Source organism: Ambystoma mexicanum, chromosome 1p (genome assembly GCF_040938575.1).
Source record: "Ambystoma mexicanum isolate Mex_15411 chromosome 1p, UKY_AmexF1_1, whole genome shotgun sequence".
Classification (NCBI taxonomy): Eukaryota; Metazoa; Chordata; class Amphibia; order Caudata; family Ambystomatidae; genus Ambystoma; species Ambystoma mexicanum.
The window spans coordinates 609,139,798-609,167,397 of NC_090921.1; the positions used below are offsets into that span (position 1 = coordinate 609,139,798).

The 27,600-nt window shown below is 43.8% G+C and overlaps 1 protein-coding gene across 4 annotated transcripts in view; it reads right to left on the bottom strand.

Annotated features, from left to right (window-relative positions):
• The window catches only part of NRTN (neurturin), a 481,761-nt gene that overhangs the window by 13,493 nt on the left and 440,668 nt on the right, over positions 1-27,600 (bottom strand). For all 4 annotated transcript variants that reach the window (XM_069649591.1, XM_069649593.1, XM_069649592.1 and 1 more), the window contains one exon: positions 22,572-22,830. In XM_069649591.1, coding sequence (XP_069505692.1) covers positions 22,572-22,803 — 232 coding nt within the window. In that variant the 5' untranslated portion in view covers positions 22,804-22,830. The remainder of the gene's footprint in view (positions 1-22,571; positions 22,831-27,600) is intronic.

Here is a 27,600-nt window from a genome sequence, read left to right on the forward strand (position 1 = left end):
CCATAGATTTTTAGAATGCTTCCAGACCCCTAGCATGGTCTTCATATTGCAGGCTTTGAGAACTCACAATGTTTTTAGGCAATGTGCATTGAGATTAAATTATTTGCATTGGATAAGCAGCATGCTCCAAGCGGTTCACCACTTTTTGGTGCTGTCATTTTGCCACGTGCCGATTTGGCATGGCCATTCCACGAAAGCGCCCATTTCGGCGCACCCTTTTCGCCGTGAAAACCATTCTGGCGCTGTTATTTCAGCACGAGGGATGCTTAGACGTGGCTCACATTGCAACTACTTCTAAACATCCTCATGCCACTAAGATCACAGGACTGCACTGCAACAAACCTCACCACCTCCCAGTTGCCTCGCTTTTCTTTTAATTACATTAAACTAAATTAGTTAAATAAAAAAATACGTATAGCCTTGAACCCTAGTCTGACAGAGTTCAAAGCTCAGCCTTTAACAAATAGGCTACAATAGACTGGTGTTTCAGAAGGCATATATTTCATACTTAGCCTATAATATAATAAGTTCAATGATAAAAGGCTAGGTATGAAACCTGTGAGAATACAAACACTAACATCACTGTAGCATAATCATCAAGTGCTGTGTGTTGAACTCCTGCAGGCCATGGGTCTGCGATGGCAGAGTTCAGCATAAATGTAAATTTTTATTTTATTTAACTTTTTCTGTTTTATAATGTTACCCACAGATGGTGTAGTCCCCTTTTTGAATATATGTGCATTGTAAGGAGAAGTGGGTGGTGTATGTCATCTGAGAGGGTATGCATGCAATGTGTGTGTGTTTGATGTGAGCGTGTGTGTGTGTACATGGTGCGAATGTGTGTGTGAGGGATTGTGCGTGCAGTGTGCATTTGCTCTGTGAAGGCATGTGCTAGTGTGTGCACACGCGTGTGCACCCATTTGTGTATATGAGCATGGTGACATGTTGAGTGTGTGTTCTCAGGGTGTGTGTGTGTGAGTGTGTGTGTGTGTGTGTGTGTGGGTGTGTGTGTGGGTGTGTGCATGTCTCCATGTATTTCGGAAGATGGCCATCCAGTTCTTGTTTTTTGTTGTTGCACTTTGTGACTTGTAGTTTTGTTTTCTCCATCAAGTATCCTATTCTCCAAGTCCCAAAATGCAAAGTAAACAGGAAATCTGAATTAACATATTTCAAATTGCAAGGCATGTGTGGCATATAACAATATATACAAGACATATAACTTGGGTATATTCTTTATTTTCCCTGCACCTCTATTTGTTTGGGTTGAATGGCAATAGGGGATCTGTAAGTTCTTCAGCAGGAGATACATAGTGTAGAATCAGAGGAGGGGGAAAAAAGGTAAACTATTTTTTTCAGCTGGGGAAAGTAAGAGAAAGGGGCTGGAGAGCAGTGGGGTCTACTTGCCCCTGCCGTTTCCAAAGCCTAAAGTAGCGCAATACATTAAGGAAATAATGGGACTGGGTGGCAAGCCCCTCCCGTGAGCTGCAAAGAAAGTCTTGTTTGCACGGGCTCACATGCAATGGAAGACACACAACTATTATTAAGCCATTGGTAGTGCAGCTCGAAACACCATCGTAAAATCATGCAGTTACTGGGTGCACGTTTCCATGATGGAGGCCACCTGGACGGAAGCCAGGCCTGTTAAGACTACATAGTCCAGAATACAGAGTGTTTACCAAAATATACTGTTTACATTTTTTTTAAAAGTCTTGAGCCTTGGTTTGCCAGAGTTCAAGGACCAGCATTCAACCACTACGCCACAATGGCTTAGTGCATCAGGGTGCATACATTTCATACTTAGCCTACTATTTAATATGTCCAATTGTAAAAGGATAAGTATGAAACATGTGAGAATCAAACCATAATATCTAGCATAATGGTTAAGTGCTGCATCTCGAACTCCTTCAGGCCAGGGTGCTGTGAGGCAGCATTCAGCACAAATGTGTTTCTATTTCTTTTTTGTAGTTTAATAATGTTGCCCAGTGACGGTGTAATACATGTTCCATTCTGTTTTATAATTCTGTAGTAAATAAATGTGTTTCACATTTAATCCATATTACAAAATGCAAAGTGCCTGCAGGTTCATGCCAAATGCAGCCTCTCGGGTCAAAACATCCTTGGACCGAGAGGTACAAAATGCAAACTTACTGCAGGTTGTTGCCTCACCAATTGTGACGTTTCACGCCAAAACATCCTTGCACCGAGAGGTCCCTATGCCCAACTGGCTGTGTCTATCTGGGCGGCCACCAAATGGGACCTGTGGCGAAACGTTTGCGCCTAACAGCAAGCGACTAACTGGCCGTGCCGAAATGTACTGTCCCGTGCTCCAAGCTCCTTATGGCCAGTCTCTTGGTGACTGTTATGATACATCACACAAACCCAATGAACCACATTTAAGCAGCACGGAAACAGGAATAAAATGACCGGCTGCTAGAATAACATATGCTCAGGTACTTTCTGCACCCATAGCAAAAATCAAAAGATGACACCCATGAATATGTGCACAGCACTGCTTAGCTTCAAATTGAGGAAGGGGCCGTCCCCCTCAGGCCATGTTGCTCTAAGTGGTCTTGTTACGTTGCCTTACTTATTAGGTACCATGGCCTGAGGGGGCTACCCTTTTCCTCACTTTGAAGCTAAGCAGGGTCTGTTAAGGTTACTGTAGGGAGACCCTGGTCACCAGTGATTTTTTGGCCCTGATTCACTGTAGCTGTATACCTATCTAGATTTGTATTGATTGCAGGCTTTGAGAATTCCTACTGTTTTAGTTAATTCCCTGTGCGATTAAATGATTTACTGAGGATTACACACTTTGGTTAAGCAGCGTGCTACAAGCCCCTTGTTTTATGGGTGGTCTCATGGTGACAGTTGCCATGCATTGCACAACCCCAACTAACCTCTTTTAAGTAGCACGCAAAAGAGAAAAAAATGGCCAGCTGCAAAAATAGCAGATGCCCAGGCACTTTTGCCCGCATAGTGAAAATCCAAAGCTGACACCCATCAATATATGCACAGTAAGTGAACATATATCTTAAAATGAAATATACAAATGTAGTTCAATAGACCTACTCCTTAGACGAAAGTGCGCAAGACAAAAAAGCATTAGACTTTAAAAAAAGGTAATGAACAACAGAAAAATAAACAGAGAGAGGAAATGTTGCAATTAATATGCTGGCAAAGTATAAAAAGTGCTCACCTTTTAAACCCAGCAATCTGTTGTGAAATATTCCATGTAAAACAAAATACCGACACAAAACAAGTGTTTGTGGTCTTGTGAGTAAACAACTGCACTGGAAACATGACAACCTGAGTACAATCCTGGTAGCCAAATACCTGAGCACGCTTGCCAACCTAAAAAAAAAACAAGGGGTTGCGTTCACCCTCTGAAACAAAAGTATACTGCCCACCACATGTGACCTTTACTGGTGCCCTGAAAAGCAGCAACAATCAGGGGAAAATAATTGCATCAGTGTCCAGGATTGCAAACAAATCGCCACATTGTGGGCTAATTCTCTTGACATACTTGCCCTCTCATCATCTCCCCTTGTCGCCCCCATGTCTGGCTATAAAGCTAACTTGAAAAGTGCACATACCATAGTGTCACTCCAAAATATAAATCCTTATGGTACTATGTTAGGCAAAAAGTGTACAATTGTGACATTATTAACCCTATCTTGACTGTGAGACTACAACGACCAGAATGCAATTCGGCAAAAGGCAAAGAATTGTCTCTGAGTGCAAAGCTCACAAGGTATGACAGTAGCACGGTTTAAAAAATAATGTGGATGTTAAGTGTTATGAGATATTTAAAACACACAGCATTTGAGGCTGTGGACTGTCTCCTATCCATGCAGTAACTGGGACCGACTCTGCATAGTTTCAAAGTGAGGTACGATCCAGCCACCTTAGGCCATGTTTCTCTAGGTGGTGTTGTAAGGTGAGCTTATTTATTAGGCAACATGGCCTTAGGGGGCTGACCTTTTCTTTGCTTTGAAGCAAAGCAGGGTTTGTCTCAGTTACTGCTGGAATGGGAAACCCACTGTTGCTGTAAAAATAACTTGTTTTATTTCATTATTGACTGAGAGACTACAAATACCAGAATGCAATTCAGTAAAAGGCAAAAGGCAAAAAATTGTCTCTGAGTGCAAAACTTTAAAGGACTGACAGTAGCACGGTTGAAAAAAATAAAATAATTTGGATGTTAATTCAGTCACCCATCCATGCAGTTACCGAAACTAAAGCTGCTTAGCTTCAAAGCAAGGAAAGGGCCAGCCCATTTCTCCCAGTGGTCTTGTAACTGTGGCTCATTTATCAAGCAACATGGCGTGAAGAGTGTGGCCCATTTTTCACTTGGAAACTAAGCAGGGTCTTGGTTACTGCATTGATGGGAGACCTGGATGGCAATCGTGTCACGGGCTATGGGCAGTGATTTTCCACCCCTGACGTCACCATTCGAAGTCCTTTCTAGCAGCGAATATCAGCTAAACGGCTGGACATAAAGTGCTTTCCTGATCCCATGTCCTCATCAAGTGCGCCACTCCTCATATGACCTCCCCTGCTCTCTCTCTTTCCCCCCACAACACACACTGTTTCTGTGATGCAATATGTTTTAAGATGTCGGTTGTCCGAAGCTACAGAAAGCTTTGTGTTCCAAACTCAGTCCCTTGCCCAACTCCAAAATTTCACTTGGTGCCCGCTAGCCACCCCTCCCTACCCCCACATCTAGCATGATGGCGATTGCATGTTTTTTGATCTGCAAATAGCTTTTTCCCTGCATTTCATTTGCACATATCCTCAGCTATAACCTTGACTATCTCTCACATAGAGAGGAAAACAAGATGGTGGTTGTTGCATTTCTAAAAGAAAACGGTTTCAGGTAAATCCCTGAGATATAGCTATCTATTTTTAAGAAGGGGAACCCCCTTCTCCGTCGAATATTTAAATACCTACTGCACGGAATAACTCCAAATCATGCATGGATCGTGAGCCAATGCTTTATGCCCAAGTTGTTTCAGACCTGGTCCAAATCCATCCAACGGTTTGAGATGTGCGCTTTGGCAAAAATGTATCTTGTTTGTCTATGGGAAAATTAATGGGAAGTAGACTGCACTTTTGGAAACAAATTCTGCTTTGTCTTTCTAATAACTTTTCTATTTCCTAACAAAGCTTTATGAAACTGCAGTCTGGGCGTGTCTTGGATTCCGTAACCATTTTCAAATTTCTGTCAAATCCGTTACTCGAATCAAAAGTTATTAACGATAGTCTACTGAGTGGATCCTATGGGAGTTCAACTCACATTAACTCTAGGGCAGCAATTGCCACCCGATAATATCTATATAGAGCTACAGTACCAATCTATATACACATGTCTACAGTACCAATCAGACAAGGCCTATGGCCATGCCTGGGGGACACTTTGCCTGCGGCATGAAAAAGCAAAGTCTGCAAGCATCGGGAATGCCATCGAAGAAGACTTCACAGCAGTTACGATATTAGCAAAGTTACATGAATACTATTGTTTACATTGCCTGGATTCCTTTCCTTATGGGCCATTAGCACTTGATCTCGATTATCTGGCAATAATTCAAAATTCTTGATTTATAAGGCATTGCCCCCCATACCTTCCACCCTACCATGCCAAATGATCCTTTTCCATTCCGCACTGACTTGCCCTTCCCTGCGTGCCACATGCTGCATGTCTTAAATGGCACAGATGCTCCTTCTTTATTTTCTACATACGTCCCGTCTTAATGTTCCCCATCCTGCCATATTTATCTGACACTCATTCACACTTTCTTGTGCACCACTTGCTGCTGTCTTACTCCAACACTGGCATACACCTACCATTCCTTTTTCATGTGTATTTGCCTCCTTGTTGTTCAGCACTGATTTCCCCTTTCTAATGCAAAATGGTTCACTTTGCTGATAGAATCTAGTCTTGATTTTCTCGTCCTTACGCACCACATGTAGCCTTATTATTCCGCACCGACTTCTGCGTCCGTATCCTAGGTACCCCGTCATTTTACCGTAAATAAAACAGAGTGATAGTGAACATTTTAATTAAATATATATGTGGTAGTGGGGTAGGGGATTAATATGGGTGGGGATGGGGGTGGGGTTAAAAGGATAGATAAACAGAGGGCAAACAATTCAGTATTTTTTCGGTATTTTGACTTCAGTGAAATTGACCACTCTGATTTGATCTTTGGTAAAATCACATATAACCATATCTTACTTATGCAACACTTGCTTCCTTGATACCAGCAGTTAAATTGCCTTCTTTATGCAGCATTTCCCACCGGGCTAATTAAACATAGACCTCCTGCACTGGTTTCTCCTTCATTAGGTCCAGATTGCCACCATCTTTAAATCCAGAGATTATTCTCTTTTCATGCAATACTTGACACCTTGCTCATCCGACACAGGTTTCCATTCCCAGTCTGCCACGTGCCATCTTGTTTCCTTAGAACTAATTGATATTCATTACAATGTGCCCCTTTGCAAATATGGCACTGCCTCGGCGCCCCTCATGCACACCGCATCTTCTCCTGGCCACCACTGTCATTTATTGGCTACTGATTCCAACGTTCTTCTGCACTACTCATGTCTTCCCTCTAACTTATGCACCAATGGTTTTGTTGCTACCTAGAATAGGATCCGCCTTCCAAATGCGCAATTGTACACCTTCCATGTTTAGCACAGGTTCCCATTTCCCATGCACTTTTTAACACTTGCCGTTTTGGTCACTGCTTTGCCCTTTATTATGCACATTTTCCTCTTATTAGCTCATAGAGATCGTGACCTCCTTTCAGCCAATTGGAATGTTCAGAGGGGAGTCAATTACTACTGGTATTGACTCCGATCTGAACATTTTGACTTCAAAAGCCGATATGAAAGCAGTAATGCACTTCCAGTCAAGATGTCTTTCAACAAGACACTTCCTCTTTAGGGGGAACTGCTTATTTTTTTTATTTCGCTGCGCCATCCTATTTAACATACCAAAGAGAACACTAAAACATGGAGAAATGCTTTCATTTTCTTATAGAGAAACTCTTTTTTTACAGAAACCCTAATGCATGCCCATGTGAAATCCTCACCACTTTTTAATTAACTTTAAACCAAGTTTGCAATTTAAAAGCCTATCTTACGTAGACAAACTTGTTATTTAAAAACTACAAACGCCTGAAGATGTAATTTCTAATTTTTAAACTAATAATTTTGACTTCACCACCAACTGCAGCTGCTATAGCCATTTACAGCTTTGGGGGGGGTCATTGTCGTTTGGCATACTGACCATTCCTCAACTTATGGTCCGAGACCACTCCCTCGCTCTATAAGGCTATATGAATTACTCACATTTTAAATCTGCAAAGAGTGCTTAGATATTTTCTGCAGCATGTAATACTAGCCAAGATATTCACATATATCTTGACAAGACGTTCAAGAGGTCTAGCGGGGCAGTCTCTCAACTTTCATCTTCGGTAACAACGAAAACAAGGCCACGTCGCAAAAATAACTTGAGAACCCACTCATTCAAACAAGGCCCCGACAATATCCAGAACCCCCACCCTCATACAGAGATTGCCAAAATCCTGCCATTCTTGACTCACTCACCCGCCGGCTCTCTCGGCTTAACAACCTTACAACCAACCAGGCTGCCCATCACGTCTACCCAGAGGGCCACTGAGCTCGTTTGTTCCTTATAAAGCTACATGTAAAAGAGTGGTAACCTCATTCAGCTAAAATGCACTGATAAATAAAGGTTAAATCAAAAAACACGTCCGTCAGGAGTGTTCCCTTACCAAGCACCAACCTGCCTATTGTCAATTCCAATGCCTCAAGGATAAGTGTGTAATTGCTTGAAAATGGAAGCAGTAACGCAAAAGCGCTAGGCGTCAATTCACAAAGTTATAACTTTTGCGTGAGAGGAACGTGTGGAAAATATTTTTGAGTGAGAATCAAATGGTGTCATTTACCACATAATATAACATATGTATTTGTGCAGCGCACGGTCGCCCCCAGAGGGGCATCTTGGCGCTATTGACAGATAACAGATGTTTATAGTTACCCAACTTAATGGTGCTCATTTCCAGTGGTGAGTACCGTTTTCAGTTGTCAGTTATGTCAAGATGGAGGAGTAGCTTATGCCTGGCGTAGCCTAGGCCATGAACTCTGTTTCTGTTAGTCAGCCCAATTGTGCTGCTACACATTGCGACCTCACAACCCTTGTCCTCCAATTACTGTTGGTATTGTTTACCATTCAATGAGGCAGTCAGTCTCTTTAGTGCTCAGCAACACAGTGCGTGCTTTTTGCACATGCTGTCTCCGTGGGCTCCTGGATGTCTGGATCACCTGCCAGGATTCTCTGCAGCCATTGTTATACACGGCATGGGAAAAAGCTTGAAATACCTGACACACTATATGCATTCTCAGCGCTACCCAATAACATTGTTCAAAAGGCATTTGTCAATATTACACCCAGACAAAACTGTCCTCTGCCGGTCCTTATTAGACAGGGCTGCTAGCTTTGGCTCTCCAGATGTGTTGGACTACAAATCCCAACAACCCTAGGCAGCATAGTCAATGGTGAGTGATCATGGCAATTGTAGTCCAGAACAGCTATAGAGCCAAAGGTTGCAGACCTCTGATCAAGGACTACCATGAACCTGATTAGGCACCTGTCCCTTTTTCGTCACCAGCAGACCATTGTCGGACCTCAATAAAAAAAAGATGATGCTTGAACATACACTCCACTACTCCAAATCATGATAACATCCTGCCTTTAAGACCACTACACCATTCATCTCCAATGTTACCTCTCATAGGAAGTCGAATGAAGTATATGGCTGCAAAATACGCCCAAACCTGTGAAGAGCACAAGAAGCGGCTTAATCAAAATGAGACTGGTTTTGGCTTTGGCTATGCCACTGATCACCTCCCTTGATGTTTAATAGCAACTGCAATGGGCACCACTGCTGTAACTTCACCAAAACCAATAGGGTATCAGAAGTGATATGATATGATATGGCATTCATAAAGTGCCTATACCCAAGTGTTTCAATGCGCGACATCACATGTCCCTTAACACCCAATCCCATGTCCGATGACATGCAAAGAAGGGACACCCATGACCTTTGACTTCATGCCATCACAAAAAGGGACTGACATGGCCATTGATCTTTAGGGATTCACAAAAAAGGAATACAAATGAATACAATAAGTTAACACATTAAAACATCTCACTGGTACAGATAACAGGAAGGCAAAGGATTTAGAGTAAGGAGCAGTGACGTGGTAAGTCTATCCGACCGTGACCACTACATCATGCCGCTCCCTCGCGTACTGTGGCTCAGAATGTTTTCCAAAGAGGCCTCATCAGAGACATGAATACACAATGTGCCTCCTAAAGGCGCAATATGCTTCTCAGGACCCAGGTAAGCCAGATACCCTGTTTCACTGTGCCAGTCTCCTTGTGGGTCTGGCCCTGTAGTTACCAGAGGTTGACAGCAGCCTTTCTGTGATTATAGTGGTGCCCAGCGCACTGTTCCCCGAGGCTGTCCCGATGGGGAACCTTATTTAAATTCCAATATCATGTCCAGTGGCACATTATTGTTCAAACAAGTGAGCGAGTGGGGAGCCGAAATGTTAGTATATGCTCATGGAGACTACCTACCATGGAGAGTGAGGGCCATAGTTGCCAGAACCAAATATGACCTGTTTGTATCTGGAGTTGAAGCGTGGCTCCACCCCTGAGGGAAAGCAGGGGTAGAAGCCTACCACAGATCAATCTGTGATCGCCACTGACTGGGTCACAGACAGAATATTTTAAGAGATGTAACAGTTTGAATAGGGTCTGGGCTTCCTCTCTATTTGCAATTTCTTTTTTTACAGAGGATGGCCTTCTCCCTGACCTGGTCAGACCAGTGGACGACTACTGAAACAGCAAGGAAAATACCAACCCAAAGGTGGATCCTGAAGGGGCGCAGCCTAAACATGCAGCCTGCCACTACGAGCGGCCGCTGGGAAGAGCTTCCTGGCGCTGAAGTGCCGCCATGCTACTGATTGCACTGGACTTCCCATCACCACAGAGAGAGAAGAGAGTGTGGTACCCTCTACCCCTCTCCCAATGGGACCAGCACAGTTGCAAGCCCTTTACAACTCCTACCTTCAGTAAGCCTTGGTGACCCGTCCCTGTGCAGACCCGGCACGAAGAGGAAAAAGCCCTATACAAGAGCACACCTGCAACCAACAGAATCAGCTGTCTAGAGCTGCTAATGGCTGAAAAACTAAGGCTACAACCCTGAAGAAACCTGATGTGAAGTCCGATCCTCGGTTGCTGATCCGAGGATCAGACTTTCACTTGCGCAGGGTCTGCTTCTTCCACCAGAGGCACATCCACAGAGAGATAGGGGCATCCGATACATTCCTTGTTTCTATTGGTCTTCAGACCAAGGGATGCTGCATGCTGCTTTGTGTGGCATGTTCAGGAATTCTGACACCAAAATGTATCTTTACTGCTCCTCATCTCACCGACCTCCCCTGACAAACCTCCCGCAGCGTTTCAGCAACGTTCTGAAACCAAAGTTATGGAGCTGTCAGGGTGGATTCTTTTTAGGCTTTTGCTGTGTGACCGTAGAGGACCCCGAGGGCTGTAGGAGACACTATGGTAGACTACTGGGTGAAACTGACCTGACAAATAACCATAACATATGCCTGACGGCCAAATATTCACTGCTGGGCCCAAGGAGCACAGCTCTTGACTAAGTTAGAATGAGGTATGACCAGGCTCTCCTCCTGCCCGTCAGCATAATAAAGAAGTCAACATGAGTGAGAGTTGTTTTCATATCCCAAGCACCTTTCTCTTAACCAATTAAACAAACTGTCTATTCCTCCCACAACACTTAGCACTACACTTAGGGTAACAAGTGGAGGACTTTCTGGACTGTGTAGTCCCCTCACCCGCCATTCCCCGATCCTTGCTGCACATAGTGTACAATACCTGGCTGAGAGAGAATGACAGAGGCCTTCCTCATCCTACTCAATCGCTCGACTGCTTGCAATGCTGACAGCCATGAAGGCCTCGTCCACATTCTAGCCACCCACCTGGACTTCAATGGAACAGTACTGCAGTGGGTCACCTCCGACCTCTCCAGCAGGGACCAGCTCATCCAGATGGGCCCCAGCAGATCCAAGCTCAACCCAGAAAACTGCTGAGTTACACAAGGCTTCATCCTGTGCCCTGCCATTTAACCACTACATGGAGCTTCTAGGGGAACACCTGGCCAACACAACATTAAGATGAAACAATATGCAGATGACACACGGCTTTACTCAAAACTCAATTGCATTCAATGACGTTCATTGAATCTAGCACTGCCGGTCACTCATTCAAACCTAAAGACCCGAAAGAATTCTTCAACAAACGCCATTCAGCATGCACAAGTCCTGGATTGACTGATTGACATTAGGCTTGATGGATTCACGCCTCAATTCTCACCCAGTGCAAAATCTCTTGGCATTATCATCGACTTTAAACTTCACCCTCAGAGCCCACTTCACCAAGAAGACCCAAGCATCATGGTACTAGCTTGAGCCCCTCCACACAGTCAAGTCTTTCATCCCTGCCCTGGTTTTAGCTCAGTTGTCCAAGTTTTGGTCACCTCCAACCCTGACTGTAGCAACCCTGTTGGGACACAAGTCCAACATCCCAAACGCGAGAGAAAGTAACGGTTAAAGAACTTCCTATAGTAAGGAGATTTGGCCATTTCAAGGGACTACAAAACTGTCTGTGCTTGGCTACTCTGCTATGTACCAGCTGTGTGAGGTCCACAGTCATTCTTTTAGAACAACTCTATGAAGAAATGTAGGGCTGTGACATGCAGTATGCACTAAACAAAGAGGGCAGGCCAGGTGGGAGAATGGAACAGTTTTGCGACAAGGTAGCAGCTGATTAGAACTAATGTAGATTTCACAGGTAGAGAGAAGTGCACAAGACACTCCTGGTAGTGGGAAGGCTTTTTAGAGAGAAGTGCACGAGACACCCTGGGTATTTGGAAGGCTTTTTAGAGAGAAGTGCACGAGACACCCCGGGTAGTTGGAAGGCTTTTCATGTAATGTGATGGACAAGTAGGGGTAGATTGCTTAAAGAAAGTGAAAAGAAAAATATATATGTGTGTTAACAGCAAGCAGAGAGTCTTGTTAATGTGTAATAGGTTATGTTGGAGATTGCAGATGACCAGGGCACAGAAAATACTCAGAGCTTTCCACAGTAAAATAGACTTAATTCTTGTTTATTTTATCATGTGCACAGACAGAGCCAGCATCCTTGGGGGTGGTGAGAAAGGCCATGCAAGGATTGGTTGAGGGTGTAGAGCGAAGTAGGATCCCAGGTGCTGGAAAGTAGCAGATATAAGAAGTAAGGTTTCAGACCCATAGCCAGAAGTCCAGAAAGCGAAGGACACAGGTTGACGAGAACACAGTAATGTTGAACGGCAACCAGGGAAAGCTTAATAGGGTGTGACTCTACTGCGCCCACTGCAGGAATGGCCACACAATTGGTACTCTATAAACTACAGGAAACAGCAAATACATTCCAGAACATATTCTCATCAGAGTGGTGTTCCAATAGTATTTTTCTTTTTTATACGGTTGTTTGTTCCCATGGTAAAAAGAGCTCTCAAAACGCAATATGTTTCCAAACAGAAGTTGCAATATTAGCTGTCAATTGTGCAGCTACAAGGGTGTGAACCATCAGGGAGTGCCAAGCGTTCCGGTCAGATGGGGATGTGATGAGGTATTTGATTTTGTTGCCATACTGTCTACACCTCAAAAGGGGCTTTTTTTAATCTGAGGGGCGAAGTACACCATGAAACACTTGAGGGTGGGTTGTCCAATGGGAGAGGGGCCCGAAAGCAGCAAAGTGAACCTAAGGCCCATTTCAAGTTGCGCCGGACAGTAGGTCATTGTTAGAGGGATGGTACTGATCTGGTCACGAGGGAATGTTTGAGCAAATAGGGCTAACAAATGTATGGTTTTCTGTAGGGGATTATTAGCACCAAACAACAAGATTGTAATGGTTTTTCATATGTCTTCAAACAGTGTCAACTCTTCCCTCATTTCTCAGCATATATATACTGCCATTTAATGATAATGCATTGAATGAAGCTTGTCTTTTTTTCTGGCCAAGATTGCATGTAATAAAAATGTGTTTATATTGCAATTTGTGCACTCATTTCTGGTCCTAGGATTGATTTTACTCTTTTTGGGTTTTGGGCTTACCTTACAACCCCCTACTCGGAGGAGTCCCAGATGCAACCTTGGCCCCACAGAAATAATCTCACATACTGCTGCAGGCTTCATCATTGGACTAAGAACATTTGACTACATCACCCCCATCCTCAAGGGGCCAGAGCACCACTAGAAACTATGAAATTACCGGACTGGAAACAAAGAACTGCAAGAAGGAAAATCAGGAAACAATCATTTTCTTCATTCTCACTCTGTCTCTGGAACAAGTTTGCAAAGAAAAATGACTGCCCTCCTCCGTCCTGCAATCCAGGAAGGACCTGAAGATCCTACTCTTCAAAAAACATCTGACCAATTTCTGATAGCTACACTCAACCCTACTTCTTCTCCACCAGACCTCTCTCTCTCCTATGTCATGTCTTTTCATGCCTTGCTGTACCATGTTAGGCATTGCTATGTGTCTTGTGGATTTTTTTCACTCCACACTATCTTTTTCACTATTTATTTTCCACATTATTCAACACATATTGAATAGCCAAGCAAACTGCAGATGACACCAGCTAGTAATCCCTCCCCTGCACACACTACTACCATTCAAGCTTTACATGTCTTCCACCTGCTTGAAGCACACAACCTTCCACTAACCCTCACCCCCATCCTCTCTCTTAGGGCAGACATCCCTAGTGGCAAACACGCAGGATACCTGTACCTGGGGCTCACTTCCGGATACACCTCCCACAAGAGCCCTCACCACAACTCACCATGAAGCATAACAGCACACTAAGCCTGGTTGCCACTGACCCTCATGCCTCAACACAACCGCAAAGCAGTATTCCTACCAACGAAACCCAATCCATTCTTTCCTGTAGGGTCAAAAGTGGCAAGAGACTTTGGAAATCGCAACGAGCTGGGGGTAGATCTCTCTCCGCGGCAGGGGCCTCCCTCTGGAACAGCCTTCCTGCCTCCCTGAAACTTGAGGAGAACCATCTCCGGTTCCGGAAGCACCTCAAAACCTTCCTCTTTGCTTCTGCTTTCTCTCTCCCTCTCCCCTGCTGAACAGCTAATTTAATTCCTCACTGAAACTGCACTGATCCTGCAACTGGACCACTCTAAACGGCCTCGGCCCTGGGCCCTGCCACTCTCCACTTGCACTGATGCCCTGGAACCCCTTTGCACTGTGGGACTGTCTCTGTATCCCTACAGCCCCCCCCCTCCCCCAGCACTTGTTCTGCACTTACCTCACACTTGCCACCAGCTGGCCCTATTTATTTATTTATTACGTTACGCCACTTACCTTGTACTGCACTTTCCCCCCTCCCCTTCCCCTTGCACTTTTCCCCCTCCCCCACCCCTGCACTTGCGCGATCTGAATGACACCTGGCCTAGTAAGATCGTTGTCTGTCTCCCCTTGTCCCCCCCTCCCTGCCTCGTCGCGCCTTGAAACACATGTGTATAGGCGCGTTACAAATACCATATCATATCATATCATATCATAACAGTGAACACTATGTACTGCTCAATACCATAACATAATATGTCCAATCGCACCAGCCAGAAGTTGGAACAATATGAGTGAATTTGTTAATGCCAGGGATTACGGAGGAAGCGTTATTGAGGATAGTAAGGATTTATGTCTGGGTGACTCTGAGATGTTCCGCTCACAAACACAGCCTTGATGATGGTCGATGACAATGCCATACGCATTCGCAGTTTCTTGAGGCAGGAGAAACTACCTCTGACCAAACCCTAGCTCTGAGAAGCTGCCGTCAGAAGGATAATAATGGATATACAGGAATTTCATGCAGCACTAAAAGCAAGGCATAGATTTTGTACAGGAGAAAAGAACTGGGATGCTGAGGGAGCAGGTTTGGGAGAATCCGAGTTCAGCGAGGCGTTGAAGATATTTCTTGAAGCAAAGAAGGGAAGTGGGCAGGCTAATTTGGGTTGGTTGATAGTGTAATAAACCGGGTGTGTAGCAGGAGAAGGTTGCAGAGGAGGGACTATTTACTCTTTCTGTTTTTGTTTTCTGTAGTTCTTGGTTTCCACCTGCCAGTGGTCTTGCTCTGCATATTAAATCCTACTCCTGGCATCTGGAGTATCTCAGCCAGCTTAGAGAGTGCACTGATAGTAATTGCCTTAAAGGTGGCAGAGGTTGTTTGAACTGTGTTACTGGCTTGTGGTGGAAGGCAGTGCACGCACTTCTCTGAGGGCTGTGGTGCTGTGGTTGAACTACTTCTGGCTGGTTCTGAGATATCCGGCAGCATGGTGGAAAGCATTCTTGCTATCTTTAAGTTTTTAAAAAAAAATTATATTAATACGAAATGCACCAAAACGTCGACCTCATTACTGTGACTATGCAGTTGCAGTGCAGTGACTTTGGTGCATTTCCTTTTACCGACTTCCATTACTGTGCCCAAGCAGAACAGGGGTTTGTTGGTGTGTGTCGTCTCTCCTTGTGCGCAGCAACTGTCGGGGTTGCGGGGGTGTCATCTTACCATTGTGGGGGACACGAAAGTAAAAATAAAAAAGCACCCTGCAGCGTCAGCTCCGACCCACGTAAGTGGGAGAAACCAATGTCGCAGGGACAGCAGAGAGTCGGCGGCACACACAGAAGTGTGCCTCCGTAAAGGTAAGTAGGGGGGTCACTTAGGAAAATGCAGGCTGGGGGACGTGGGTAAAGTGATCTATTTGACCACTGCAACTTGCCGTAATTGGCATCAACATTTTCGGTGGTGCAGTTATGGGCGGTTCACTGATCACATAGATTCTATTAATACTGTATTAAGTATGGGCGGTTCAGGTCTTAGACTGCAGTTATGAAGTCACATGCTGGGAGGAAGGCTTGATATTATAGAGGCCTGGTAGCTGGCAGGGGGGCATTTGCAACTGGAGTAGGTTGTCCATGTAGCTTTTGCATTTATTGCTTTGCTCACTGACAAGTGTATAGAAGCCATGGGCTCCCAGTCCACCAGACTCATTGTACCTTCCCCCACTCTTCCTGTGGCACTTGCTGTCCCGGGCCCGCCCATCACTTGCCCATCCCCACCCTTGGGGGCACCCCACTCTTGCACTTCTCCCTGTACCCCCTACCGCCTTGCATGTACCACTTTGTCATGTACTTGCACGGTAGGATTGTCACAAGGCCAATATAACCGTTTTTGTTGTTCTGGTTTTGTGATTCCCATCTTCTCCCCATCTTGTCTTGTGGCACCTGGAAACACTTGTGTATAGGCACCATACAAATGTCCAATAAATAAAATAAATAAATAACTGTATAACATTTGACTTTTGGATGTGGACTTGCCTATTTCCTTTAAACTGATTAAATCATCACTAATACATTTGAGGACAGCAGTTGGGGAGAAAGCTTAACTGTATAACTAAATGGCTGACAGGCAGCACCCAGACTTTTAAAGCAGAGATTGAATATTTTAAAGACATGCAAGGGTGCTAATGCTGAGGAACACACTGCCCAAGTGTTCTCAGAAATCCATAAAGTGTGGAGGGAGATCAACAGTTACACAGTGTACACCTGAACCGGGGAGGGCTGACTAGCCTGCAATCGATGAACTTAAAAACAAGTCCAACAAAGGGGATTCAAGAAACAGTTCATCCTCTGTTTCATCCAAACAAAATTTACTTAGTCATGTTTATCCATGTTTCCAATAATTGGAATAAAATTCTAAAACAAGGAAAAATTCATTGTAAAGCATAATTCAATGTCCATGGTAAATAATAATAGCTTGCCAAAGTGTAACATTAAGAAACCTCATTATTCCAGTTCCACAAAATTCCAAAGGGAATGATTGAAAAAAGATTAGCTACTCAACACGTTTTGGCTAAATGCCTTCATCAGGAGCATACATCTATAAAGAAAGGAGGTTGTGGCCATTTTATGTCATAAATACAAATGTATGGCTCCAGATGGCCATAAATCCCCTTCGTTCAAAGTGTTTTTTAATTCACTGATTTCAAGGCCCCTCCTTGTTTAGGTGTGCACTGTGTGATGGTGGATCACTTTAACATACTTTGTCAGCGTAACTGCATGTCTATGTGAGAATCTGACTTTTATATGTATGCCTGATAATGCTTTCTTCTAGTTATATCATATGAGTTCACTCTGCCTCTATGTTTTGACTGTTCCTTTATATGAGACTAGCTTGCAGGTTGCTCTTTCTTTCCCACAGTGGGATATTGAAAGGTATATGAACATCCATAGAATATATAAAGGGGGTCTTTAATATGATTCTGCATGCTTATATTCTGGGAGAGCTTGTCCGGTGCTAGGTCTCCTCACGTTTTGCACTTTACAAAGACAGGCAGTCTTGTTACATGTTTTGGGGAGATCAAGGCATAGAAAGCAGAGGGAGAAGAGGGGGTACAGGTGGTACAATGGGTATACATCCAATAACAATGGAAAGGATTCACAAATATTAAGCCAGCTGGAAATAGCACTCATTTACCCAGATAATCCACGAGGTTAACTCCAATGCTCATACAATGTGGCACTTACCTGGGCAGCAGCACTTTTTTAATACCAGTTTGTAGTGTAGGTCACCATGCTATGCACATTTACTATACACAGTGGGAACAATTAAGTCACTTCTGCATTTGTAAATCATGCATGCATTTACTCTCCAGTTTATGCATGCCCACTTTAGGATTTCTTTGAGGTATATGTATATGTGTAGGTTTTTGGTATAGCACTTCGGGTCTCTGCAAATTATTGTAGGGGTAGAGGTGGAAGGGACAAGGACAACAGAGGGGAAGTAGAGAATCAGAGGAAATGAGGTTTTTACTGAAATTGGTGGATGAGAGTGCAAAGAAACAGGGAGTGCTAGTGAGAGTGCAGGAAGGCAGTACAGTTAGAAGAGGACTAGGGCAGGGAAGTCCCAGGCACACAGCCTTCTCGCTCTTCCCCCAACAATGTCAACAGAAAGATCCTTCTTCTTCCCCGGCTCTATGCTTGATGGAGACATTGGGGGTCATTACGAGTTTGGAGGTAGCCATGGTGCTATTAGCGCCATGGCTGCCTCCAAACTCGTGTCCGGGTTCTTTGAATGGGGATTTACCGGGTCATTCCAACCTTGGAGGACCCGGTATATCCCCATTGAAAATACCCTTCCCCATTCCCATTCGAGCCTCCATAGGGTTCAATGGGAATGGGGAGGGAGCTAATGACGGGCCCATTAATAACGGGCCCGTTATTAGCTCCCTGGTCCCTTAGTGGCTCCCGCTAAGGGACCTCGTAATGCGGTGGTAAGGGGTTAACGGCACCGGCCTCCTTACCGGCGTCGTTAACCCCTTACCGCCGCACTCGTAATGACCCCCATTGACCTGGGAGCCTAGAGCTGAGAGCTGAAGATGGTGAGACCGAGTCGGACCATCTTGGAGCACAGCCATGTGCACACCCCTTTGTTTCTCCAGGCTTCATAGGCACTCTGTAAGGCCAACGGCATTCAAGATTGTGGGAAGACGCCCTCCAAGAGGTAATACGGGAATCGCTGTGGAACTCCCCTATCCCTGGGCAACCCCAGAACCCAAAGCATAATGTCAGTGATTTCCTCTGTGAGCGGCCACTGGAGAGAAGCATGTGGGAATCAGCTTTCTCCAAAAATGTGTGCCCATTTCAGCAGCATCATGTGATATCGGTATTCATACCAGGTTAATACAGGTTCGCTGCATCAAGTTTAAGTCGATATGTGCTAGATGTGAGGATGAGAGAAAGTGTCAGCCAAGCATCGGCTGAAAAGCCAAAAGATGCCTTGGCCTTCTCCGAAAAGTCTTTGGCTATTGGCCATTCCTCTCAGCCAGTCCAGCACAGCTGCTACCATTGTGAATGATCACTGGGTCATGACCCTCCAAAACCGCTGACGTCTTCACTCCATCAATGCTCCCGCAAAGTTAAGTTGAAACCTTTACAGCTTCAGACGTTAAAAGTTGTAACTGAACATCTTTGTGGATTAAACATAACAAGGTATATTACATATACATAAAAAAAAGATATTTGTATATTTCTATGTATCTATCTTTGGCAGAATTGGTACTTAATTACTTTAAACATTTTACAAGGAGTTACGGTTGATTCTTATATATAGTAAAGTATACCAAAAAAGCACTCATTCTAAACAAAGTACATCCTGCTACAAAGCAAACTTTAACTGTAACTAGAAAACTATTACAAAACACGTGTGAACTTTTATGTAATTATATTAAGCTTGTAATTGAATTGTGCCTCAATATACATAGTACAGAAGGTAAACATTTGAATTATTTTGAATAGTTTTAAATAGCTATAAATATTTACAAACTGTATTAAGATATGGCCAGTCATGATTTTCTTGTCACTTTGGAAGGTTGCAGTTAAATTGCATGTCACCATTTTGTAAATGAAGTTCATGTTTATTTTTTAAAATAGTTCAGAACAGTGGTGCGTGGGTTGCATTTAAAGGCCCGAAACAGAAGTCCCTTTCACATGAAAAGGAAGGTTTTAAACACTGAAACAAAAATGGCCTGGCCTTTGTTTTTATTTTTCAAGTAAAATTAACGAGCCATATGGAAAAGGCCCTACCTGTTACAAAAGAAGGAGGAATCAAAGATCCATGTCATATGGAAAACAGGATTGTTTGCACACTGAAAAAAAATGGCTGTACAGGTGTGTGCAAATAAAAAGGGTTTAAAAAAGTAAAAGTAAAAAAAATATCACTGCTCACAGAAATATTTCAGGAAAACAAAACATGATTTGTGCGTTGACCAAATGCAATGTATATTATGTTTCACCCACAAAATTCCAGTGACATTTGAAGAGCCAATTTGTCTTCATGGAAAATGTCAGCCCAAGGCAAACCCTTTTGCTGGCTGTGGGCAAAACTTCACAAGAAATTGAAATTAGAAATATGCTTAATCACTTACATATTCATAACTGTTGTGCTTTTTATGGAAACGGCAGAAATGTGCCACATTTCCGTACTACATAGTACACATTTGGTGGTCGGCCTATCTAATTCTCCATGATTAGCTGAATCAAAAAATATGTTTAGTATGGCAATTGCTAGTAGAATTATGAATTTGTGATACATAACTAGTTTTTGACAAAATGTTGAAAGGAGAACAAAGGGCGATTACAAATGAGAATTGCCATATGTTTCTCCAAACCCCTAAACCAATCCTGACTTGGAGGTTGGGTTTGGGAGGAGGGAGAAGGGTAACTGTCCAATACTAGTGGCAGGGATTATTGCAGGGTACTTCCCCAAGATTGTAAAATTGGTGGTGTCATTGCTGCTATATAAGGGGAAATGCACTAGGACAGGACACACAGAGAGGAACAGGCAAAAAGATGAGAGATACAGGAACAGAGCGAGAAGAGACAGACCATCAGGAAAGCTGCTGAAACGTACAATCTGACAGCTGTAAGGAGACACCAGAGGAGATTGCTGAGAGTGCATCTGCCTGGAGCTGTCTATCTCTAGGAAGGCCTCAAAGCTGACTGGGTCCTACGATGGAGAGCGGGAGGCAATCTTTGAGAGTGGAGTGACCAGACCCCTGCCCTATCTTTCCAGAGCGTCCTGAGATGCAGCTGGCTTTCCTGAACCTTAAACGAGGCTTGCTATGTAAGCAGAACTGAGCCCCGGGAAACCAAAAGGTGGGTTAGTCTGCTGGCCCTGAAGCATTTCCCTTTATAGTGGATGGGGGCCAAAACTGTGTAGATCCTTAGCCTATTTAACCAAAAATATTAATTTCATTAATTCCCCATTTGGCAGAACACTACGGGGTGAATTGTGTTAAAATTTGAAATTAGCAAAGCTCACTTCCCAGTGTGTGCTGAAAACTATAGCTTATTCATTCATTGGGTAATCCTTATTGTCTTCTTTAAGGAAGAGGTGTGCCTTTGTTCTCTTTCAGTAAGGGTGGTCTGAAATCCAAAATTCCCCAACGCATTCCAATTTATCTGTCTGACTTCCCAACATAGACCAAAGAAAGGTGGGATGGTCTGAAAAACAATGCGATAAATCACCCTGTGTTTAGTTTAAACCAAAAGTGTGGGTGAAATTAGAATGCCATATGTATTTTTACCAATCTTGAAATCCTACTGCTACCCTTTTAAGCCTGCAGGAACATCAAAATTGCACAACATTACCTAAGCGCCTTTGTTATTGATCAGTGTAATTATTTTGTGAAATGAAATTTGCAGAAAGTGAAGAATTGTGATGGTGTTCGTTTTAACTCACTTTTGTGATTTATTTATGCTAAGAGAAGTTGATTGTGTTGTGCCACAGATAATGCGGTTTTTGAATTGTTGGTGCTAATTTCTATTACTTTTAATTTAAATAAATACCAATACATTTCCTGTACACTGGCCTGGTTCTTGGCTCATTGTTAGATCTGGGGAGAGGGATTCAAGGGGCTGAGATAGGGATAAAAAAAATCTGTTAAACAGTTTATTGCATAACCACGTGAGTGGGGAGGGAAGGAACTCCCCGCGTTGAGGGTGGCTTCTCAATAAACCGTTACAGGTGGACTAGCCTCCAGGGAACTTTAGAGATTTCCTGGTGGGTGTCTATACCTTGGACCCATCTATTTTGTGTGGTAAGGTACCCTGGTAAGAGGTGACTATTGCCCTCTCTCTGAACCACCCCCTTTGTTCCATCGCTCTTCATGCCACTCATCTCTTTTAAGAAAATAATTTGTTACGAAGCTTTCAGTGATGTTTTCCCCTCACGCTTAACACATGTTTTATGTCAGGTATTTTTTACATTTAACCACTTTGTTATCCCTGTATAGAGACAAACGTGCTTTAAAATACACTATTTGGAGCCATTTTACCAAATTTTATTGGATGAAGAACCCCTCCAAACGCTATTGAGAGGATTCGGCCGTGCGCACATGGTATAATATAGGGCAACTTTGAAAAATATTTTCAGGGCCACCTTTGGTTTCCTTTCCAATATTGGTTCAAAAGTGTCTAAACATTATGCAAAAGTAATGTTTTTTATGTTTTTGATTTTTGAACATGCACATTTGATTTGCTGGTTCTTTTAAATGGTTTTTTCTATGAAATTCATGTCAGCAATGCACCTTTTACTTTTCATTTCTTCGAATGTCAATAGTGTTGTCACAATTGTGAAATTGTGTGCACAAGTTCATGAAATTGGACACTATCCAAATTTTTGTAAGAACTTCACAACTTGGTGGAGGTTTTCAGTAAACTAACGTGTGTGAAGCAGAAATTCCACAACTTTGCAAACCCTTTAAAAATACTGCAAATCCACACTAGACAAAATAAAACTGCACAAAACAATGAAGATAAAGATAAGGTTGATCCTCACATTGAGAAATAAGCGGCTGTCGGCGCTCCAGTGCCCGTGGGTATCTCTGCCGGTCTCTGTTGGATGATGTCATTGATGTTGACGATGAGGATGTCGATGCAGCTGAGGAGGAGTAGGAGTATGAGAAGGGGCCGAACTTCCAGCTTCCGATGAAAATGTCTCTACAAACCAAAATGGACAAGATGGAGCTGAAGAGCATCGAGGCAAAGGCCGCCCACTTCCATACCTTCATCTTAGAGCAAGTCCCACCATTGAAACTCTGGAAAATAGGCAAAACAAAGAGCGTTCAGGTTGGAAATGGATTTCGGAACACTTGCCCCTACCATTCACTTTCCATTAGAGCAATAAAGCACATTGGTCTGTAGGGAGAAATGAGATTGGACAACAATTTGGGGAGAATGGTCCAATCTCCAGAGGTAGTGAAATATCCACCTAGGATCACAGTCAAGGGAAGCAATATTGCTTTATTCCACTTGACACCAGTTTACCAATCTGTGTCATTCACTCAATACCCAATCCGTGTTTGGCACTCGATAACCAGCCTTAGACCTTCATTCTGTGCCCAATATACGCCTCACATAATAAACACAATCAGGATCCTTTATTCAACATGCCAGCTGTTTCTGCTCATGTGCAATCTGTGCCATTGATTCTTTATGCAAACATTGCTCTTTCTAGCATACCCAATCTATATCTCACGTTCTTTACCCATTGCGTGCCCAACAGTCTACATGGATATGCATGATTCCCCCTTTGCACAAAGATTCACTCCTGACTCACTGTGTTTTTTTCTCTTTGCAACCACTGTGTGCCATTCTATGCCCGGTGTCTGTCCTTTATTCTTCACTCAGAATAGCCGTGCTATTCCTGTCCCCACCGAACCTATGGCCTTTGTCACGGGGCAGGCTTGGGGTAGGAGTGCCAGGTATGGGGGTAGGAGTGCCAGATATTGGCCTCTCGTTCCAATGCCAATGTCCTGCACAGATCTTGGTGTGGGGCCTATTTATTGGAGAACAGAAGTGTCCTCTTCGTTTTTTGGATTTTATGTAAGACTATAATGTTGGGTGTTGGCCAGCACTGTGCAACATGTAATAAAGTGCATATTTAGGGAAGAACGACAAAGGCAAATGGCTACTGTGAGATACGGGAGTACTAGCCTCTCTCACTGGAACAGCTACAAGCTCTGCCTTCCTTATTGCTGATCCACTAGGGCTTGGTCCTTGGACTTTGTGTGTGTATAGAAGGGGATGCCGTAGAAGCACTTCAGGTAATGGATATGGGTACCTTCGTGGGAACGGCAGCAATGCATGAATCCGTTTTCAAAAATTGATTAGCAGTTTGCTAAATAGCATAACAGGTGTATTTGTAAAGCGCACGTTCACCCCTGAAGGGCGCTAACAACAGATGTTTATTGTTACCCAACTTAATGGTACTCATTTTATCGGCCATGGAAGGACGAAGGGCTGAGTGGACCTTCTGGGATTCGAACCAGTGACCATGAGGTCAAACACAGGTCCCTGTAGTGGACACATTAGTCCACTGAGCCACAGACCCGGCAAAAAACTTACATTTATTAGCAAGCAAACTTATTTGATTAGCAATTGTGTAGTGATATTTTTAATGTCATCAAACTATATGTGTAGCCAAGACATACAATGAGCAACAATACAGCATGTTTGTGTACCTCAGAAGTAAGACATTAGTGAGATGAGTGTTTGGAATGTAAAGGTTAGCTGCATCAATGGACACAAATAAATACATATGATAAAACCCCCTCTCCTGCTATCCCTCCTCTTGGCGCTGCACCCCATAGAATACACTTGAGTCCCACAATACATTTGGTACAATTATACACATATCTCCTCTACCTTTTCCTTCTCATGCCTTCCTGTGCATCTTATCTATCCCTCGCCCTCATCCCAACTATCTACCCCACTTTGCTTCTCCCTACCACCACCGAATGTTCATTCAAACTCCTCTTTTGCCTCTCTGACAGACAAAGCGATTCAACGCCATAAACTATGGCAAGAGGCGCTATACAAATTCTGGATAACATAACATAACTAAATATACATCCATTATTGCATGCCTGCTCTGTGTTCTTTGCTCTATGACCGAATTGTGCCCTCAATCTATATCAATCGGATCACATGGCTTCCATCAATACCATCCTTGCTTCAATCTATATTGAATGTGTCCTACACTCTATATCCAATCTTTGTTCTTCATTCTATACAAACATTGTCGGAGTGGGGCAGAGTGGAGCAGTTCCTGCAGCACTCAATGGAAGGGGTCTGTTTTTAGCGGCAAACTTTGAGAGGCAAAGCTTATTTTGGAAAATGGTCCCCAGGTCCGCCTAGCAGGCCAGAGTGCAGCAGTTCCTGCAGCACTCAGTGAAAGCAGTCTGTCTTCAGTGGCGAACTTTGGGAGGCGGAGCTACTTTTGGAAAATCTTCACCAGGTCCGTGGAGCGGAGCAGAGTGGAGCAGTTCCTGCAGTTCGAGCAGGTGAACAGCGTATGGCGTTTTTGAGAGCATCTCTCTGCGATTTGATTCAACAGGTGTTGAACAGTGAGTTAACCGACCCAACCCTTTGACATTTTGTTTCAGACTCCCTTCTACACTGCACTACTGCTCAAACTGGGCTCGTCATTATATGGCGCATTTGACGTTCTGTGCCCATCAAGCTGTACCAACAAATGACCTTGGCTTCATGCCCAGTATATTGCTTTCACAGTACACCCAACTTGATCCCTTCACTCTATACCGAGTCTGTGCTCATCACCCTGTTCCTAATATTTGCTCTCGAGCACTTAATTGCTTCCTAGTAGTCTCTGGCTAATAGTTGTAACATACATTTAGGTAATTAGGTAATTTATATACAGGATCATGCTGCATACTGTCTCCCAGGGGTGACCAATCACAGATGATTTCCCTGAGAGGGAGAGACCATGTACTTGCTCAAGTGCACAAGTCACAGGACATTTGTAAAAAAAAGAAATTATTTCGATGAGTTTTGGAACGAATATTCAGAGCCACTGGAAAAGTGTCACTTCTCCAAGAGGCCAGTAATGTCATCAGCATTATGGTGTGGCAACAAAATGCAAGAAAAAGACCCATTCTGCCACATAAAGTCAAAGTACGATGATTTCAACTGCTCGCTTACTTTGCACCTAGCAGTAAACGTGCTGTCAATGGACACACGCTGCCTTTAAAGGTCTCCTTACGGAGGCAAAGGGTCGAGTAAGCACTACACCTGACCTCCAGGTAAATGCATTTGGGATGCAGTGCTATGGAGACATGGTATACGTTGGCGAGTCAGTGCGTCCAGTGATTACAGTATTCAGAAGAAGGGTGTCGCGTTCCTATGTTTTTAAAGTGTTAAAAAGTCTTCATCCTTGTCCAAATTTAGGGGATGCTACAGGGCATCAAACTGTGCATTTTAAGCCTGAACTTGTTTTGACTTTGGAGGTTTAGCTCCTATAAGCGCAGGATAGTGCATCTTCATGGCTGGGTCTATAATTAGGCTAGTTTGATCACTGCTGTAAAAACGAAGCAAGGCACTATACTAATGGCTAATCCATAAGGCTTAAGATCCATTGTCTGGTGGTTAAGCCATTAGGACAGGGGTCTGCAACCTGCGGATCTTGAGATGTTTTGGACAACTCCCCAGAACACTCACCTTTGACTATGATGCTATGACGGCTAGGGCTAATGATAGTTGCAGTCCAAACCATCCTGAGGCTGCAGACCCCTGAACTAACACCAGTGGTGAGGATGCAGGTCTAATAGTTTCAACACTTGGGGCCTCATTACACGGATGGCGGAGAACCATGGCGCTATTAGTGCCACGATTCATGCAGGCGTTAAATCCCCCAACCCGCAAAGGGACCTCGTAGTAAGGCGGTAAGGATTTACCGGTACCAGTATTTTACCGGTACCAGTAAATCCTTACCGCCATCCGTGTAATGAGGCCCTTGGTCTAGGTCAGGGGTCTGCATGCTATGGCACATCCCATGATCCCTCACTATTGACTTTCCTGACTAGGGCTGATGGGGGTCGTAGACCGAAACACCTGGAGATCCGCAGGTGGCAGACCTCTCACCTAGGTGCAGAGTAAATACAACACAGCGCCCAGTGGATATGGAATGATGTCTAGTAGTGAAGCATTGAGCTATGACGCTTGCAGTTTATTACATCAGACAGTTTCTATAATTAATGGACCAATGAACAGCAGGGTCCGTACTACTTAACAATTGCACTGGTTAAGTGCAATTGTTCAATGTAGTTGAACAATTAGACATGGTAAAAATTCAAATTATGTAACTATGGATCATTTTTCATATGTAACCTATGTATTAACTATTGTCAAGAACAGCGCCTAGATGCCTCAGAATTTGGTGCGCTATACAAATTGCAAACATAAATAAATAAATAAATAAATAAATAAATAAATAAATAAAGCAGTCCTGCTGCAAATGCAACATGACCCAAAGTGCAAGGTTAGAATTCCACAGCTCTAGCAAAAGGCCAAGCGGTGCAAGTGTGTTTTGCATTGTCTGTCCAAGCCGCAGTGCACCAATGGAGTGAGAGAAGCAAGATGATTGACCTGTCCCAAGTATTGCGAGCATGCATGCACGTGAAACACCGAACTGATGGCTCTCTGAGTGCCAACCTGCCTGCTGTCTGAGCCGCAATACATCTGTGGTCACCATCCAGATTTTCCATGCCGCCCCACCCCATTCCACCACAGTCATTGGCGGGTCATCTGCTACACAAATGGGTTGTACCAAAGAAACAGCACTTTTGCATAGTCCTCTGACTGCCATGGGGTAACTCTGTTTGCCAGATGATCAATGGGGACCTAGCTCATGCCAGTTTGCCTCCTGCCATCCCCACCCTTCCTTTTATTGTGCAATAAACGTTTCACACTCGTTATGTTTGCAGTGTCAGTTATGGAATACAGTGAGAACACTGATACGTCAGACAGACCGTCATCAGTCCCCGCCCCCTACTTTGCGCCCAACGCTG